The sequence below is a fragment of the Peromyscus leucopus genome, chromosome 1 (genome assembly GCF_004664715.2).
Source record: "Peromyscus leucopus breed LL Stock chromosome 1, UCI_PerLeu_2.1, whole genome shotgun sequence".
NCBI lineage: Eukaryota > Metazoa > Chordata > Mammalia > Rodentia > Cricetidae > Peromyscus > Peromyscus leucopus.
Genome location: NC_051063.1, coordinates 124049408 through 124068807, shown reverse-complemented (window position 1 = coordinate 124068807; position 19400 = coordinate 124049408). Strand labels below are relative to the sequence as shown.

Below are 19400 nucleotides of genomic sequence, written 5' to 3'. Positions count from 1 at the left end.
GGTCTCATTCCTGTATATAAAAAGTTATGACCAAGTTCTTAACACAGATGTGTTTTAGTGTGTTGTAATATTACATTGTAAACAGTGAGGTTAATACAAACCTTCTCTGGAGTAACATACAAAAGCTTGATAATTGGATCTTTTTTTGATAATTGGAGGTAAATATTTGCAGCTTCGGAGTCAGTCTTATCCCCCGTCAGATATGTAGCAGGAATCTAAGTTAAAAGTAATAATTTAAATTTCCTTTTATTTATATATTAGTCAGACATGATTATGTTTTTTAGGTTTATAAATACGTCACATATCACATCTGCCAAAAGAAACAAATATCTCACCATAATAACAATCAATGTACAAACTTTTATTTTTAAGTTTTGTTTTGTAAGTCAGAATTTCACTTTGGGACTCAAACTTGTGATTCTCCTGCATCACCAGCTTCCAAAGTGCTGATTAGAGGTGTGTGCCATATTTAGCTAGTGCACACATTTTTAAAAATTCATATTAAACACAACTCAAAATAGTCCTCCCACCTCAGTGTGCTGACACACGAGGAGGCCTAGCACTCGGAGGCTGAGGAAGGAGGATAAAGAGTCCGAGGCCAGCTTTCGCCGCATAGCAAATCTGAAGTTAGCCTGTGATACGGCAAGATGCTTCTGTATCAAGAAAAACTGCAAAAGCCTCCCCGCTGTCCTATCATTTTCTATATTGCTTTCTCTCTTCTATCTGTGAACAAAACCATGGTGGATGTGTGTGTCTTTGTGTGTGACAAAGTCTCAATGTAACCCTGGCTAGCCCGAAACTTGCTAGTAGGTCATGCTTGCTTCTAACTGACCCAGAGGGTACTGTTTCTGCCTCCTAAGTGCTGGGATCAAAGGCGTGCACTATGCTGGGCAGTGGTGGCGCACGCCTTTGATCCCAGTACTCGGGGCAGAGCCAGACAGATCTCTGTGAGCTAGAGGCCAGCCTGGTCTACAGTGCAAGACAGGCACCAATACTACACAGAGAAACAAAACCTGTCTCAACCCCCACCCCCCCAAAAAAAAGGTGTGCATGGCTGGTCTGGCTACCTTAAAGGTCTTGATGTATCTTCAATGTTTCCATGTGTAGTGATGGTGGGTGATAGCTGTAACATTGTGAACAGCTGGGCAATGGTTACCATCATTGCATTGATATTCTTTGGAAGAAAAATCAAACCATTTGTCACATTAAGATGATATGACTCATAACACTGTAACCAATTCTTCTGCAATGTGAAGAAATTAATAGAATGCAGTCATAATTCCTTTAATTCAGCAATGAGGAAAAAGACAGGTATACAAGCACGCATGAACATAGGGGGAAAACTATGATGATCTCACACTAGCCAAAAAAAGAAACCCCTTTATATTAGTAAAAAACATTACATCAGCAAAATATAGGTTAAGAGCTCTCACTAAAGTACATTCTTGTAGAAGAAAAAAAATCAGATTGAATTACAGATGGTTATTTGAATCAAAATGTTTTAACACATGTGCCTAACTCTACAGCTTAATTTAACTATATGCTTTATTTATTTAATCTTACTTATTTTTTATTTTTTTCAGTATGCTAGGCAAGCTCTCTGCCATGGAGCTATATAGCCAGAGTAATTTGGGAATCACTCTTATAATTCAAACAATAGTTAATGAGATTTCCTAGCATCCTGAAATGTGTTTCTGAGGCACATTCTCATGAATAGTTTAGTAAGAACTTACATCAAAGGAAGTCAGCTTTTGAACTTGATCTACTATTAGTGACCTCAAGGGAGATATGACAATAGTGACCCCCGGAGAGACACAGGCCGGCAGCTGGTAGCACAGGCTTTTACCACCTCCTGAAAGACAAATAACAAAAAAATGTCAGCTTCCATCTTGAGTGTGAAGGCAAAAGGAAACCAAATATAATACTTAAATCTACCAGGGAAACCCAAGTAGAATAAACTTTTTTTTGTTTCTGGCAATGTAAGAGGTCTCTAAAAATCCTAAGTCTAGTACTAACATAACTGCTTTTTATATAATGAAATAAAATATAAACAATAAAAACAAAGATTCTGGCTCAGTACTAAGACACCCCTCAGTCCTACCTCCCTACCCTCAAGCCCTGCTGAGGTTCCTGCACACACTGGCAAGAGCTTTCCCACCAAGCTACAAACCCAGCACGGACCTCAGGATTTAAAATCCATTAGGCCGAGCCTTCTAATACAGCTTTAACTTCCAGTACTCTGATCTCTAAGCTAACAGTACCAATCTTCCTCTGAAAACAGAATAAAATTACATGTGTCCATATTAATAGGAGATAGTGAAAAAGAAAATCTGAAAATCTAACACAATTTTGCTATTTAATATAAAAACGGCAAGATAGTAAGTACATATTTATTTCTCTCTCTCTGCCCTGCCCCATGTTGGGGCTCAAACCCAGGGCTCTAAGCATGGTAGGCAAGTGTTCTACCTTGAGTGATGCCTCCAGCCCCCAAGAACATATTTTAAAATAACTACATGATTATATTCTAGTTAATTTACAATTTTACCCATCTACTAATGGCAAAAGCTGGCCTAGGTAGTTTTTAGGACTTCCATTTATTCTAAAAGTATATACTACATTCTGTTTTTTCCGCATAGAGAGTAAATTTCAATTTGGCATATACATGGACATGCCAAGGCAAGAGTGGGATGCTGAGAATAGACGTGCTCTCCCACTTAATTAGCTGCATGAGCTCAGACAGGCCTCAATGTAAAATGTACGAGGCCACTGGTTTAAAGAACTGTCCAAGGCCAGTGGTAGTGCACACCTTTAATCCCAGCACTCGGGAGGCAGAGGCAGGTGGATCTCTGTGAATTCCAGGACAGCCAAGGATACACAGAGAACTGCTGTCTCAAACAAAACAAAACAAAGCAAAAAAGAGTGGTCCAAGAGAAACTTTATTGAAGTCTTTTTATTTTTTATGTCAAGAGATTGAAACCAGGATAGGAAGGATTTGAAAATCACTCCTGAAGCTGGGAAGAGCCACTGAAAGCCTCACTAGATGACTACCAAACTCCTTTCCAGTGTCAGAGCTTTCAAGGACCAAACCAGGGTTGAAACAGAGGCACAGTGTCACTAAGTCAATAAAGTCTGAAACGTGGGTAAGTCAACATTGTCTCATCTTTAAATCAGCGTGAGGGCCTGGATAAAAACTCGCTGTACAAGTCTGACGACGACGAGAGTGAGACCCATGGAACGCATGGAAAGGTGGAAGCAGAGAACTGACTTCCCAAAGCTATCCTCTGACCTTCATGTGTGTGCCTCCCAACACTCATCGTATCTACAACTATGTGATGATAATAAAAATAAACAAATAAACCGCTTTGGAAGAGTTCAGATGTCAAGTCAAGAGTATGTGACAATAACAGCAGCAACAACTGGGGCTTGCTAAAGGCTGTAACAAGGCAAGTAACACAGCTCTACCTGGAGGCACTGAACCTGCTTCCTAGCCTAACCAACCACTTAGCTAACAATCTTATGTGTTTGATTTCAAATCACTGAGCAGCTCTTACAGGCTTTTTTGTTTGTTTGTTTTGTTTTCGAGACAGGGTTTCCCTTGTGTAGCTTTGGAGCCTGTCCTGGAACTCACTCTGTAGACCAGGCTGGCCTTGAACTCACAGAGATCCAATTACTCTGCCTCCCGAATGCTGAGATTAAAGGTGTGTGCCACCACTGCCCAAACCTTACACAGTCCCGATCTCTTCAAAACTGAGGCTAAGGAAGACCCATGATGCATACTGTCCACTCGAGTCTCACCTGTGAGGTGGGCACTGTACTGCATACTGTCCTGAACATATCCACAAAGAGTGGAGCGGCTTGTCCATGGGTACACCCCTCCCTGGCAAGGAGCAGAGCTACACTGGAAGCCTGGGCCTTCACTCCAGAATGATGACCACAACTGCCAGGCGGCACTAAACGTTAGCCAGAAATGGTCATGGGCTCTCACATCCGTCTTCTGTTCCCTTCTAGGCTTATTTAGATTAGAAAAAAGAAAATTTCTCGAAGAAAAGCTCTATATCAGGTCAACCCAATGAGTTGTGAGTTCACACCCTTAAGGAGCTAGAAACATTATCGCATCAACTAGAACAGAGGCTGAGCTGACAGACTTTCTTACTGTGGTTTTGGGGTGTTTAAAGGCCCCTAAACAATAAGAATAATGTGAGGTGTTCATTTTATTTCTATTAAAGAGCTTTCATTTAACATCTGCCAATGGACTCCTGCCAATTCAGATCTAAAAATACATACCAGTGGGCATTAGGATAAAACAATCTTCACCAAGCAGTGCAGCATTGATCGCCTCTAGCTGATTAGTTCTAAAATTATGTAAGCCAAATTTCTTATGAAAAATCTTCATCATTTCTTTTGTATGAGGAAAATCAAGACTCTGAAAATGTTCATGTTTCAGATTTTTTGATGATAAATTTTGTTCCACCTTATCTACAAAAACAATCAATGTTTAAAAAACATCAGTGCATTAACATAATAACACAGTTTAGCATTCACCTTTCCTGCAGCATCTAGGGCACACTTTTCCTACGGCACACTTTAACTGTTTACATGGCTTCCTTCCCAATTAGTCTCAGACATTCCCAAGAGCCTAAATCTAGTCTCTCCTTGATGTTTCTGCAGTCCTGTCAATACAACTTATCCATCCTTCCTCTTCTCCCTTGGTTTCAAGACAGTCCTACCCTTCCTATGTGCTTTATTTCATTTCTTCTGTGCTAGCCAGCAGACCTACGATGTGTTCGTGCTGGGCTGCACTGGACTGTCACCAGGACCCAGCACAGTGAAGAGCACACAGTGAGCTAGCTACACACCCCAGCCACTCTCCTGCTTCCAACCCCCTCCTTGGTTCCACTTCTCCTGCTCCTTAACTTTGGGAGTCTTTCAGATACCTAGGACTGGGCTCTTTCCACATTCTTATTTGGAGTTTTTCTAGTCCTAAAATCGTAAACGTAATCTGTGTGCAGGGAAAGACGAGCTGTTTCCTGATGTCCCATCCTACATACATCCAACTGTCTGTACAACAACTGCTTTCTTTTTAAAACATTTATTTATTTATTCATTCATTTAATTTTTGTTCTATGGGTATGAGTCTTTTGTCTGCATGCATGTCTGTGCACTGCATGCCATATCTGGTACCTGAGGAGGCCAGAAGAGGGTGTTGGATCCCCTAGAGCTGGAGTTACAGACAGTTGTGATCTGCCATGAGAGTGCTGAGAATCTAACCCAGGTTCTCGGAAGAACAGCCAGTGCTCTTAACTGATAAGCCATCTACACACACACACACACACACACACACACACACACACACACACACACACACACACACACACGTCTGCTTGAATGACTTTCCAACAATTTCAAGTTCAAGTCTGAAAACAGCCCTTCTCAGCTGTTCTCTAAATAGAACCTGCCTTCTGATTTGCCTATTTCTGTGAATGGTGTCACAGTCACCCAGGTCTGAAACCTCAGTGTCACCTGAACTTCTCAGATGCTTCTCTCTCTCTCTCTCTCTCTCTCTCTCTCTCTCTCTCTCTCTCTCTCTCTCTCTCTCTCACCTCTCTCCCTGCTCTGCGTTCTCACGGGGCAGCTCTGGTTCAAGAGAACAAGAGGTTCTCACACATCAGCTCTGGCGGCTCCTCTCACGCCAACACTCAACTGTCTCAAAGATAATTGCAGACATCGAGTATGACACATTCTAACATACCAAAATAAATCCATTAGTGGCTATTTCAAAGGTCAACAGCATCACTGTAAGAACAAACTCGGAGCTATTAAGTCATCAATGGCAAAAATAGGGAGGGCTGTACTCATAAAACTTTGCACATGTATTCTTGTTTCAGTAAAAGCACTTTGAGATAACTTTATAGGCTGACGTAAGGCTTTAAATTTATTTAGGCTTTACTGAGGCTTCTGCAGTAGCTTAGTTCATTCCTCATTAAACTGCAAGCTCCAATATGGCTCCTCTGAACTCTCCCCAGAGCCCAACTCAGGACATGGCGCACCATGAGCCTTTACAGAGCATTTAAGGGATGTTTGTTTTGAGACAAGGCTCTGTAGTCCAGGCTAGCCTCAAACTCACTGTCATCCTCCCAAGTACTGGTACTACAGGTGTGAGCCACCATGATTAATTTAGTATTTGCTGAATTTCTGATTTCATATCCTTCTTATGTTGCCTCACATTTTAACGTTGTGAGACATGAAACAGTTCTCTACTTTATAAATGAATTACTTATCATCATCCAGAATTCTAAAAATATACATATTTTGAGCATCTCAATTTGCCTTTTATTTTGCCTTCCTCCAAATCACTAGAAATGTGGCACTCATGAGCTTTATTGTTTCAGGGACTAGAAAATGTTAGCTTAAAGGCAAAGCGCATTTGCGATGACTTTCGAGCTTTACTACAATAGGTTGTAATTAACACATTTATAAACCTACAGCTGCCACAGAGACAAAAGAACAACTTGCTTCTGAAATTGTGATTTGTAATTCATATTATCAGTAGAAATTTGCATAGAAACAATGTGGTGTTCAGGCAATGATGTGCTGCTATGCCTTTTATTATACAATTTTTATTTTGGACAGTTTTGTTTTCCTATAATATTTAAACATCCAATTTATTTTGGACTTACCAGTGTAATTCCGAATTGACTCTGAGAGGTTTTTATTTTGAGCAGTTGATGCCACTGGAAGAGACTTTGTCTTAGCTGAAGAAATCCTCTCTGATAGAGATTTAATTGGTCCACCTTCCTTGATAGGTGGGTAGGCAGCTGTGGAAGATTTGCTGGCTGAAAAACTGTGCATTATGTCTTCCCAGTCATCATCATCATCATCATCAAAGTCATCAATGTTAAAATTATCAATATCACAGAAGGCCTGGCCTCCTCTCTCTAAGTTATTTCCTGGAGCAGCGTGTTTATTCTGATCTTTCACAGCAGTGCTTGTGAGCACGTTTCCTGGGAAAGAAGTGCTTCCATTTCTTCCTTCTGCCCTTGGTGTTCCAGCCCAGTTGCTACTTACAAAGGACTTCTGTAAATGGGAATTCGGTAACGGCCTTTCCAGGAGATTCTTCGTGGTGGCTGAGAATCCCGTCTTTCCTGGAGTGGTGGTTGGTAAACACTCCTCAGTGGAAAGGGAATGTGAGGGAAAGGATGGGGAATTTAACTCCTTACTAGGATGCCCCACGGGGCAGGAATCACCCCGCACAGTGTTACTATGTGAGTCAGGCCTGCATCTCCACAGTGAACCCAGAAGATTCACATCCTTTCCATTAAAATCAGCTTCAGCCAGGAGCTTCCTTCTGAAGAAAGAGAACATATTAAATGTGAATAGTTTACTACAGTAGCCACAAAGTTTACTTTCATATTTTTAACCCCAACAGAAATTATAGAAAAAATATATCATTTTTTTCCAGTCTCAAAAATTTGAATACAAATCTTAAACAAATGGTTTGAAAATTAAAGAAATTTAAAACTTAGTGATGTGACTATGATCCCTATGTCTATGCCAGAAGGCCTGGACATTTTGCCTGTTTCTCTACTTGGAGTAGTAGAATAGCTTCCAGAAGGAGGACAATCAAGATACCTTATGTTTCGCTGTTGGAGCAGCTCGTTCCCACAATTCAAAGCTTTCAGTTCATCAATAGGAACAGTATCAACTAATTTACAGATGTGCTCCATCACATGAATAAGCTGCTGCTGGGTGCTCATCTGCTTGTCTATGAAGCAATTGTAAAGAAAGAATGAGGTTGGAGCCCAGAACCCCACACGCCCAGCAAGCACTCACTCTACTGTCTCACAAGCCACCCTGCCCCACTTCTTTATGAAGCCCCACAACTAAGAGACACAATATCAAAGGAACTGATGTTTCTGGTGGAGGGAAGAAAATAAATGACTTAGGGAAGAATATAAGCAAAGAAAATGCCCACTCAACTTCACACGATCTGAATCTGAAGGAGAAAATGTCAGTTTACATGGGCTCCAGGGAGACAGTGTTCTCTGGAGGTAAGGAGCTAAGAAAGGACAAAAAATGCTCAGAGAAGACAAATGAGACTACATGGCTGCAGATGAAAAACAGTCAGCTGAGGGGTTAAAGGGGCAGGAAGGAGGTAAGAGGAAAAAACAGGGCCATACAAAAACAGTGCGGGGACAACCCTCTCCATGAGAAAGACCCAGGAAGTATGGACGTCTGCTGACAACTATGGGGAAAAAGACACGGCTGTGAGGGGTTGAAATGGAGAGCTGCTGAATTCTTAGGTCACTCTGGTTCTCTATGTAAGGAGTCTCAGACTGGAGAGAAGAGATTTCACAACAGTCTGAAAAACTGAAAGCCAAAGAAGGCTCCGAGAAATACCAGTATTACACATTGGTGAAGAGTTCAGATCACCCTACTAGGCAGAACACATCCCACCTCAGACTACAAGGAAAACCCTGGCCAAGGCCTCAAAGGAAAGTGAAGACAGACAAACAGACAAGCATTGTTCTGATTAAAAAAAAAAAAAAAGTGATTGCCAAAAGCTACAAACTAGTGACCTTGGTGTAGACTCAAGGCAAAGCTCTAGAACACATTATCAAAATGCTGCTTTGTAACTCAACAAGAGGAAACAATTAAGGAGTTAGGGAGAGTTCATAAAAACAGCACAGCCATCTTAATGCTCCTCTTTGGAAGGATTACTAGATGAGCAGATAATAAGAGCTGCCATTTCCTGATGGCCTACAGTCCACCTTGAAATCTAACAACTATCCAGCAAGGCAGGTATTGTTCCCTTCACTTTCTCCAAGAAAGCCAGAGAGCAGAGTGGTGCTCCGTGCCTATGATCCAGTCTCAGGATTATGTAGAATTAAGTAGAAGCAGGATTATGAGTTAAAAGCTACTTAGGCTATAGTGTGAGACCCTAATTCAACAAAAACCCAAAACTAAGTAAGGTGCAAAGAGATTTAGTTCAAGTGCTGACACACTGTCAGGAGCAGGAGATCTTCGGGTCCGATGGTCTGCACCACTTAGAGCTAACACCCCATCCCTTCACTCTTCCTGCCTCAGACCATGATATTTCTGGAGTCCTATAACCTAGTCTTTCGTAATTCCACGGAAAAGGAAGAGAAATATCTTGAAGAAAGGTTCATAACTAGGTAACGAATTAACTGATGTCAGCTAAGATGAAGTCTCTCATGACACTGAAGGCCTCTGTCCACATCCTTAGACTTGGAACCATTGTAACAGGGAACCGTACAGATGGAGAAACAGGCTAGTACCATGGTTATCAGGGTGGATTCAAGAGCCTCCGAGCTGCTGGTTCAAATTCTAGCTCCGCTGCTGCCTTAGTTCTGCAACCACTGAATTATTCATTCGTCCATACTTAGTTTCCTGATTTCTATAGTAAAGACAGCACAACTACCTTAAGAGAATGGAGTGGGGATTAAACGGTCTGCATTGTAGGGCTTAGAAGAGTGAAAAGCAGACACTTCAGCAACATTTCCAGCAAGAAAAGCAGAGACCAAAATGAAATACAGTAAACTTGGAGAAAACAAAAACAGAGCAGACTACACACAGGACGGCGCGTGCCCCACAGGAAGAGTATGGATGCATCTAAGAGGACTCTCATGACCTACATAAATCCTCGGAGGACTGGGAAGAGCTCCTGGCTTCCAGGAGCTGAACAGATAAAAACAATAAAATTTTAAAAATTAGTGATAAAACTGAGAAACTGTGGCTGGTTGTGGTGGTGCTGGCAGTTTATCCCAGCACTCAGGAGGTAGAGGCAGGCAGCTCTGAGTGTGAGGCCAGCCTGGTCTACATAGTGAGACCCAGTCTCCAAACAACCTGAGAAAATTTTCCTATTTCACAGAAAAGGAAGAGACAGGAGAAGATTAAGGGTGTGTGTGTGTGTGTGTGTGTGTGTGTGTGTGTGTGTGTGTGTCTAACATCCAAATAGCAGAGGTTCTAGATAGAGCAAGAGAGGAAAGAAATAAAAAATACCACCAGAAAAACTCCCCAAATAAAAGCACACATTTCTGGCCTGTGTGTTTAGGAAGCTGAAATCAAAAGTGTTCCATCAAAGGACTGTTGTTTTTCAAAGTCTTCTAAAGCTATTTATTGGCTAATTTATACTAGATACTGGGCAGAAGGAAAAAACAAAAAGAGAATGAGAAAGAACTGAACAGGGCTGGAGATACAGACAAACAGTAGAGCACAGAGGCCCTGGGTTCAAGCCCAGCATTAGAGGAAGAGAAGAAAGGAACGACTTAACAGGCAAACAAGGGATTAACATACATACAATGGACACCCAGATCAGATGCATGATCTACAAAAATCAATGTGGCTGTAAAGAAGACTCAAAAGGTGTGTGTGTGTGTGTGTGTGTGTGTGTGTGTGTGTGTGTGTGTGTGTGTAAAACTTACAGGAACTTTCTCCCATTTCTGTACTCAGGAAGCCAAAGCAGGAGGACTGCCCGTGAGTTCAAGGCCTGCCTGAGCTACATAACAAGACCCTATCTCAAAACAAAACAAACGAACAAACAGAACTCACAAAATTTCTAGGGTTTTCAATTCATCTAACAAGGATTAGATTCACAGGGAGGCAAATTTTGGCTCTTCCTGTGAAATGAGTCAACAAGAGGCATTTTCAAGACAGAATGAGCCTTGGGAGATGTTGGGTTCAGGAGATGTTCAAGAAAACACTAGTTGAGAAATGAAGTAGGTAATTTATGGCGTCAGAACAAAGGATGCAACACATACACCATTTTATACTATGCAGCTACAGCATGCAAACACCATGAGTTATTTTATTTTATAAAAACATAGGGTTTTTATACCGCCACAGTCTGCAGTGGTTCCTGGATCAGGCTCCTCTGTCGTCATTTTCTCTGGTTTTGACAAAAGATCTTTTGAGGTACTGAGAATGTCTTTCTCTTTGTCAGAGTCATCAAGAGCCTTTAGCATACTACAAGAAAAAAAAAATGAGATGAAAAGAATGCAAACTCTGTCTCCCACTCTTTTTCAATAAATGTGTAACATATAAGGAAAGGTTTTATTTGGTTTTGAGAAGGGTTAAATAGCATAGGATGGCCCGGGGCTTGCTATACTGCTAACTGCCTCCCCTTCCAAGTGCTGAGATTCAAGTCTTACACCGTGTCCAGCTGAGAAACGCGTTTGTATCTCTCTTTAGTGACCCTCAAGTCTTCCTTCTTCTGGTCCCAAGAGACCCTTTCAAGTCCTATCTCCAAGTATATCCTCTCAGTTACACTAGGCTCCAATCAAACTACACAACTGACATTCCTTATGAGCTCTGTGTTGTCTAGGGTAATGGATTCTGTCCTCACAGTTTGGAAAACCCACTGTCCCAAGCTCTCTGTACCCAAACTATACATGTTCTTAGAGTCTCAAGCATTACTTTGCTGCTTTCCCCAGAAAGTAGTTATTAATGACACTGTTTTCTGAGATTCCAAGCAGCTTTACCTGAACATCTTATATTAGGCCAATGTGTATTAGTGTGTGTGTGTGTGTGTGTGTGTGTGTGTGTGTGTGTGTGTATTAGATTCTATAGAATACATTAATTAATTAAAAACCGTCTGTTTGGACAGAAAAATATTTTTAAGCTAAATGTGGTTCACACCTGTAATCTCAGCACTGGGGGGTGGGGTAGCAGAATAAGGAATTCAGTGCCGTTCTTGACTACAAAAAGAGAGTAAGTTGAGATCCTTCCTATAAAGCCAACACAGGGCCAGGAGGTGGCTCAGTCCATAAAGCACCTGCAGTGCAAACGTGAGGCCCTGAGTTTATATCCACTTCACACACTGAAGAGCAGAGAAAGATGGACCCACAGGGGGTTGCTGCCAGTGAGCCTAGCCAAACTGGTGAGAGAGCCTATCTCAAAAATAAACAAAAAAAAAAAAAATACAATAAACAAAAACCATAATAAGAAATAAAATATAAAACCCAAGCATATATTATACATAATGTATCCGAGAAACTTCTATTTCAATTTTACAATATGTGGTGGTTTGAATGAAAATGGCCCCCACAGGCTCATAGCGGTGGCACCATTAGGAGGTGTGGCCTTGTTGGGGGAAGTGTGTCATTGGGGGTTGGCTTTGAGGTTTCAGAAGCTCAAGCCAGGCCCAGTCTTTTTCTCTTCCTGCTGCCTCTGGATCCAGCTGCAGAGCTCTCAGCTCCTCTCCAGCAACATGTCTGTCTGCACACCGCCATGCTCTCCACTATGATGATAATGGACTGAACCTCTGAACTGTAAGCCAGCCCCAGTTAAATGTTTTCCTTTAAAGAGTTGTCGTGGTCATGGTGTCTCTTCAGAGAAATAAAACCCTAACTAAGACACAATATGTACAGTTATTCACATTAGGCTGTAGTGGAAAAATAATCAACCTTGTAAATAATCATTTCCAACTGCTAAAAATCTAAATATTATGCTTTGGATATGAATACCTGGTGATGCCATTTTGAGAGGTTGTAGAAATCTTTGGGACATAGGGCCTGGCTGGCAGATAGAGGCCACTAGAGGCCACCACAGTAACCACTGTAATAAGCTCCTGCTCCACATGCCCTTCCTACGGTGAGAGACCACACCCTCTGAAACTGTAAGCCAAAAAAATCCTTCTTCTCGTACATTGTTTGTCCCAGAGATTAGAAAAGTAACACGCTAAACAAAGGTACTCATGGGAGAAGAACTCAATCAATTAGGAAAGTATAAAGTTTAAATGTGGCAATATGGAGAATAGTGTTAAGAGGAAAGAATCAGAGTCTGAAATTACAGTTATATCAGTTACAACATGAAAATCAAACAGACAGAGAGAAGATCAAAACCAACAAGGACAAGAAAATAGTTGGTTAGATTTTGGAATTCAAAATATTTCTTCCCTCTTATTTAGAATCCTAGCTAAGGTGGCTACAATGTCATTTGTGTAATATACATATTTAATAAGGAATAAAGCGCCGGGCGTTGGTGGCGCACGCCTTTAATCCCAGCACTCGGGAGGCAGAGCCAGGCGGATCTCTGTGAGTTCGAGGCCAGCCTGGGCTACCAAGTGAGCTCCAGGAAAGGCGCAAAGCTACACAGAGAAACCCTGTCTCGAAAAAACCAAAAAAAAAAAAAAAAAAAAAAAAAAAAAAAATAAGGAATAAAGCTAGGCATTCAACATGGAAACAGTAGGGTGCGGAGAGAGCGCCACACTGTATCTTAGCCCACGTGCTATTAACTGTTTCATTCTGGGTGATTTCCTGATCCTCCCTGGCTTCAGCTGTTTCACAGGTTAGATGAGGACGCTGACTTAGTCTTGGTGGCACATGACCTTGCACTCCAGTTTTTAACTTTCTATGGTTGTCTGGTTTTCTGTCAGTAAGGAAAGGAGGAGACGGGTGAGCTCGTACGGTTCTTCAGTTCTGTAACAAATAGTAATCATACTTCAACCTTCACTACTTCTTCAGAGATCACAATACAGCTGGTATAGCACAAACCAGGCGCTGGAGATGGCTCAGAGGTTAAGGGCATTTGTTGTTCTTGCTAAGGACCCTGGTTAAGTTCCTAGCACCCATATGATGGTTTACAACCACTCCTAACTCCAGCTCCAGAAGATCTGACACCCCATTCTGACCTCCTTGGACATCAAGCATAGATGATGGCGCACATACACAAACGCAGGCAAAACAGCATCATAAATGAATAGATCTAATTATAAAATTTTAAAAGTACAAACCAGAAGGAATTGCACAAGGTTACATATAAAACACTTCTCTTCCTAATCCTATGATACACTACAAGGATCTATTTCTGTCAAAACAGTGACTTAAATGGGGCTGGAGAGATGGCTCAGCTGTTAAGAGCACTGGCTGTTCTTCCAGAGAATCCAGGTTCAATTCCCTGCACACACATGGCAGCTTACAACTGTCTGCAACTCCAGTTCCAAGGGATCTGGTTTCCTCACACAGACATACAGGCAGGCAAAACATCAATGCAGGTCTTTAAAATATGACCAGTAAAATAAAATAGTAATCCCCTTTTCCCTCCAACTATGGTAATTCCTACCTGTAATCCTGGCACTTGGAGACTAAGGCAGGAGAATCTTGAATTCAAAGGCAGTCTTAATTACACAGTAAGAGTTTTGGGTTTTTGCTGTTGTTGTTGTCTTTGAAATAGAGTCTCACTATGTAGACCAGGCTAGCCTCAAATACAGAAATCTGTCTGTACTGCCTCCCCAGTGCTGGGATTAAAGGCATGAGCCACCAAGCCCAGCTAAGAATGGTTTCTAAACAACCAAATAAATAAACAACAATGTTCTGGATGTTTTCATTTAAATACAAAATAAACTGCAGAAGCACAAAGAATACTTATAGATAATTGACATTATGTAACTAAACTACATTACTTAAGGCATCTTAGAAACAAACAAGAATATTTATTATTAACCATTTTACCTAGAGTATTCCAAAGAGGAAGAAGCTGGAGAAATCATTTCTTCTTCTGGAGAAGGTGGAACAAAATCTATATCATAATCATCATCATCAGGTTGGAAGTATAGAGCTTTCTCAGTAGACTGTAATTGAACTTCGTTTATGTGGTTCTCCTTTTCACTATTATCTAAAGAAAAACAGTTGGCAAACACAGGTTCTTTTAACAATTAATGAGACAGAGCAGGCATGAGCTCTTATAAGTGAGTGCTTTTGGGGGCAAGTCGTAACCACTCAGAACATCTGTATGGGAGTCTCCCGCAGGTTCATGTTGGCTGACTTCTTCACGAAGAAGTCAATCAACTGGAAGAAGTCCAAACTCGTGCTTTGTTTTTTCTCTTTTCTACTCATATTTAAATAAGAGCAATGGGCCACAGGTAACACACACTGTGGGTCTGTTTTGTTTCTGTTTGCTTGTCTTGAGACAGGGACGTGCCACACAGCCTAGACTTTTGAACTCTTTATCCTCCTGCCTCCACCTCCTGACCCAAGATCCCAGGTGTGCCCCAGAGCTGACGTACACACTGCTGCTAAACAGATAAACCATCTCTATCACAGAGCTGGCCTAGCGATGAAGTAACTCCCTGGTGCTCTGTTTTGCCTTTATCATCTACCCAGTATTCTCTGGAGAAACAACAACAAAATGGATTAAACTATAGTTTTGCTGTTTTTGTTTTTTTTTAATCAATTACTTTTCAGCCTCTCTCATTGTATAGCAATTTTAATAGAACTGGTTGTTTAAAATTTTAGTCTCAGGATGTGGCATGTACCTATCTATGGTCTGAGCTACTAAGGAGGCAGAGGCAGAAGAATGGCCTGTAATTCCAGCTACCCAGAAGGCTAAGCTAGGAAGGCTGTAAGCTTAAGGCATATGTGAGGTAATCTGGTGAGATCCTGTCACGAAATAAACAGCAAATAAAAAGCCGAGACTATGTCATTGATAGTGTTTATCTAGTGTGCACCTCCCCAGGTTCAAGTCTAAAATACAAGGGAAGGGTGGCGGTGGTAATGCTTTGAGTCCAGGAGATCAGGACAAGTCTGAACATAAGCAAGACCCAGTTCTTAAAAAATCTTAAAGCCAGGGGTGGTGGTGCACACCCTTAATCCCAGTACTTGGGAGGCAAAGGCAATCATATTTTTGTGAGTTCAACACCAGCCTGGTCTACATAGGGAGTTCCAGGACAGCCAGGACTATGCAGAAAGACCTTGCCTCAAAAATAAATAAATAAATAAATTCCTGCCAACAACCAACCACCTACAGGTCTCCGAAGTTAAGATAAAACTGAAATACTCATATCACAGTATAATGCCTTACTCTTCTGTTTCTGATAGTACAACTACTTACAGTGTAGAACATTCGACCTAGTGACACTGGTGTATATATTTACTAATGCATTCCATCTACTGTACAACAGTCTCATACAGGACTTTCAAGAGGTATTCTAAACCGGGTGTAGTGGCATCTAGGAGAGAGAGGCAAGTGGATCCTTGGGAGTTCCTGGACAGACAGGGCAATACAATGAGACCTGTCTCAAAGAAAACAGAAGAACAAATGGTATTCTATAAGAATGCATAGGAGCCGGGCGGTGGTGGTGCACGCCTTTAATCCCAGCACTTGGGAGGCAGAGCCAGGAAGATCTCTGTGAGTTCGAGGCCAGCCTGGGCTACAGAGAGTTCCAGGACAGGCTCCAAAGCTACAGAGAGAGGGAGGGGAAGGGTGAAGGAGGAAAAGAAGGAAAGGGGAAGGAAGGGAGGGAGGGAGGGGAAGGGTGAAGGAGGAAAAGAAGGAAAGGGGAAGGAAGGGAGGGAGGGAGGGAGGGAGGGGAAGGGTGAAGGAGGAAAAGAAAGAAAGGGGAAGGAAGGAAGAAAGGGAGGGAGGGAGGGAGGGGAAGGGTGAAGGAGGAAAAGAAAGGGGAAGGAAGGAAGACAGGGAGGGAAGGAGGGAGGGAGGGAGGGAGAAAGGAAGGAAAAGGGTGAACTGGGTCTGGTAGCTTATAACCTTAATTTCAACACTCGGGACTGAGGCAGGAGTACCAAAAATTTAAGAGCAGGGGCTGGAGAGATGGCTTAGTACTTGGAAAGCACTTGCTACTTATGCAGAGGACCTGGGTTGGGTCCAGCACCCATAAGATGGCTTATAACCATCTCTAATTCCAATTCCAAGGGATCTGATGCCTTCTTCTGGTCTTTGAAGGCACAAAGTACACATATGATGCGCGCACGCACACACACACACACACAATATCAGGTAAAACACTCATATACACATCTTAGTTATGATTTCTATTGCTTTGATGAAACATCATGACCAAAAGCAACTTTGGGAGGAAAGTGTTTTTTTCATCTTACAACTTGTTCTCCATCATTCAGGTAGTCAGAGCAGGAAATCAGGGAAGGAACCTGGAGGCAAGAATTGTTGCAGAGGCCATGGAATACTGTTTACTAGTTTGCTCATCCTGTTTTCTTTCTTTCGGTTTTTTTTTTGTTTGTTTGTTTGTTTGTTTGTTTGTTTGTTTGTTTTTCGAAACAGGGTTTCTCTGTGTAGTTTTGGTGCCTTTCCTGGAACTCACTCTGTAGCCTAGGCTGGCCTCGAACTCACAGAGATCCTCCTGCTTCTGCCTCCTAAGTGCTGGGATTAAAGGCCTGCACCACCATTGCCCGGCTCATCCTGTTTTCTCATTGCACCCAGGACCATCAGCCCAGGGGTGGCACTGCCTGGTGAGCTAGGCCCTCCTACATCAAACATCAAACAAGAAGACAGACTATTGGCCTGCCTACAGGCCAATCGGTGGGGGACATTTTCTCAATTGAGGGTCCCGCTTCCAATAACTCTAGTTTGTGTAAGCTGACATAAAACTAACCAGTACAACATAAAATAAGAAAAGAAAACATGGGGCTGGAATGATGGCTCAGTGGTTAAGAGCACTGACTGCTCTTCCAGAAGACTCAGGTTCAATTCCCAGCACCCACATGGCAGCTCACAACTGTCTGTAGCTCCAGTTCTAGCGGACCCGACACCCATGGCAAAAAACACCAATGCATGTAAAATAGAAAAGGAAAAGAAAACATTTTACACAGCCCTATAATCAATTTTTTTTTTATGGTTTAAGCTAAGTGTGACTACAAGAATTAAAAATTACAGCTGGGTGGTGGTGGTGGTGGTGGTGGTGGTGGTGGTGGTGGTGCACGCCTTTAATCCCAGCACTCAGGAAGCAGAGGCAGGCGGATCTCTGTGAGTTCAAGGCCAGTCTGGTCTACAAAGCGAGTTCCAGGAAAGGCACAAAGCTACACAGAGAAACCCTGTCTCGAAAAACAAAACAAAACAAACAAACAAACAAAAAAAGAATTAAATATTACAATGAACTAAAAGTAATCATTGAGGAAGTGTAAATTTTGAACAAATTTGCTAGAGCTAAGCGCAGTGTTTATAATGTACTGAAATGGCCTCCACATCCACTTTCCACTCGGTCAGAGAAGCTCCTCGTTCTCAGCTCCATTCATGGTATGTACTCTATTCAGTACACAAAATTCTTGAAAAAAAGTTAGTATTTATATTTACTGCACCTTTTGTATACTCAGAAATGTTTGGATATACAGATATATTCCACTGTGTTACAACCACCCACAGTATTCACAGATGTTGGTTTTGGAGCCTCTGAGCATGAGGCAAACCACATACTGAGGTGTGCAGCAGGCTCTGCCATCCAGGTTAAAGTAAGTGCACCATGGATAGTATCTGCAGGACAACATGGCCTAATGATGCATTGTTTTCAGAACATATCCTTGTCACTAAGTGATACATGACTATATTAAACAGAATGATTACACATTACCATCAATATTTGGTGTATAATTTATGGTGGTAAGCCATTAAGAATTACACATACAGAGGCTCACCTCACTTTCCAATCCTACCCTAGCCGCCTTTTTAACCTCTGCAGACCTCACTTTCTTCATGTACAATCACAGAGCTAACTCCGGCATAGCAGATATTAAGACCATCAAGGACAGAAATTGTTTGCCACTATTCCCAATGCTTGACTTTCAGGGAAAAAGGATGGTAAACATACTGAAAGGAAGATGAGACAATGGCTACCTCTTTCAACTCCCAAATCAGTTTGCAAACACTGACTTTGCTGACTAGTTTTCCTCTTGAGCTCTTCAGACCCAGGGTCGCTGTCGATGCAAATCACATCACTGCTTAAGCATTCTGACTCATCCTTCTGCTCCCCAGTCAAATCCACTTGCGGGATTTTCGGGGAAGGAGGCATCAAATCAGTCTTTCTGGGACTTGTTTTAGGAGGTGGTGCTTTAAAAAAGTTTTTCTTAGTCTTCTTTGATTTCTGAGCGGTGCTTACTCTTGTGACAGGATTTTTGGTCAGCGAGACCAATGCATCTGATGCTGAAATATCAAAGTCATCCATATCAGCCCAGTCATTGAGGGAATCTGGTGAAGAACTAAATTCTAATTTCTTGAAAACAGCAACATGGCGTTTCTTTACAGCTGGGGTTTTTGGGGTAGTACACAAAACTTCTGGAGGAATCTCCACCAAGTCCAGCAATGACTGTTGGGAACAGGTCCCCTTGGTTTGCTGTCCTCCCGGAGAATGTTTAAAGAAGCCATCAGTCCCAGGCTGCTGTTTGGGTGTGCGGAGCGGAGGCTCCGTGAATGAAAAGGCCTCAGACACATTCACATCTTTATCACTTAATGCAGGTGTTTTCACCACTGACACACTAGTTATAGACACATCGCCCTCTGATGTTTTCTTCTTAAAAGTAAAACCTCTGAAAAATAATGGAAAAACTAAAATTAGATGAATTCATTGTCTCTGATGCTGAGGACTGAACCCAGGGCCTCATTTACGCTAAGCCAGCGTTCTAACATAAGCTACAGTCTCA

At 41.9% G+C, this 19400-nt stretch overlaps 1 protein-coding gene across 1 annotated transcript in view; it reads right to left on the bottom strand.

Annotated features, from left to right (window-relative positions):
* Blm (BLM RecQ like helicase) overlaps positions 1-19400 on the bottom strand; it is a 93206-nt gene that overhangs the window by 47538 nt on the left and 26268 nt on the right. Inside the window, exons 3-10 of the mRNA XM_028873766.2 lie at positions 18598-19286; positions 14469-14631; positions 10856-10983; positions 7630-7762; positions 6678-7345; positions 4285-4476; positions 1734-1852; positions 102-215 (exon numbers count right to left, since the gene is read on the bottom strand). Of these exons, the coding sequence (XP_028729599.1) occupies positions 102-215; positions 1734-1852; positions 4285-4476; positions 6678-7345; positions 7630-7762; positions 10856-10983; positions 14469-14631; positions 18598-19286 (2206 nt within the window). The remainder of the gene's footprint in view (positions 1-101; positions 216-1733; positions 1853-4284; positions 4477-6677; positions 7346-7629; positions 7763-10855; positions 10984-14468; positions 14632-18597; positions 19287-19400) is intronic.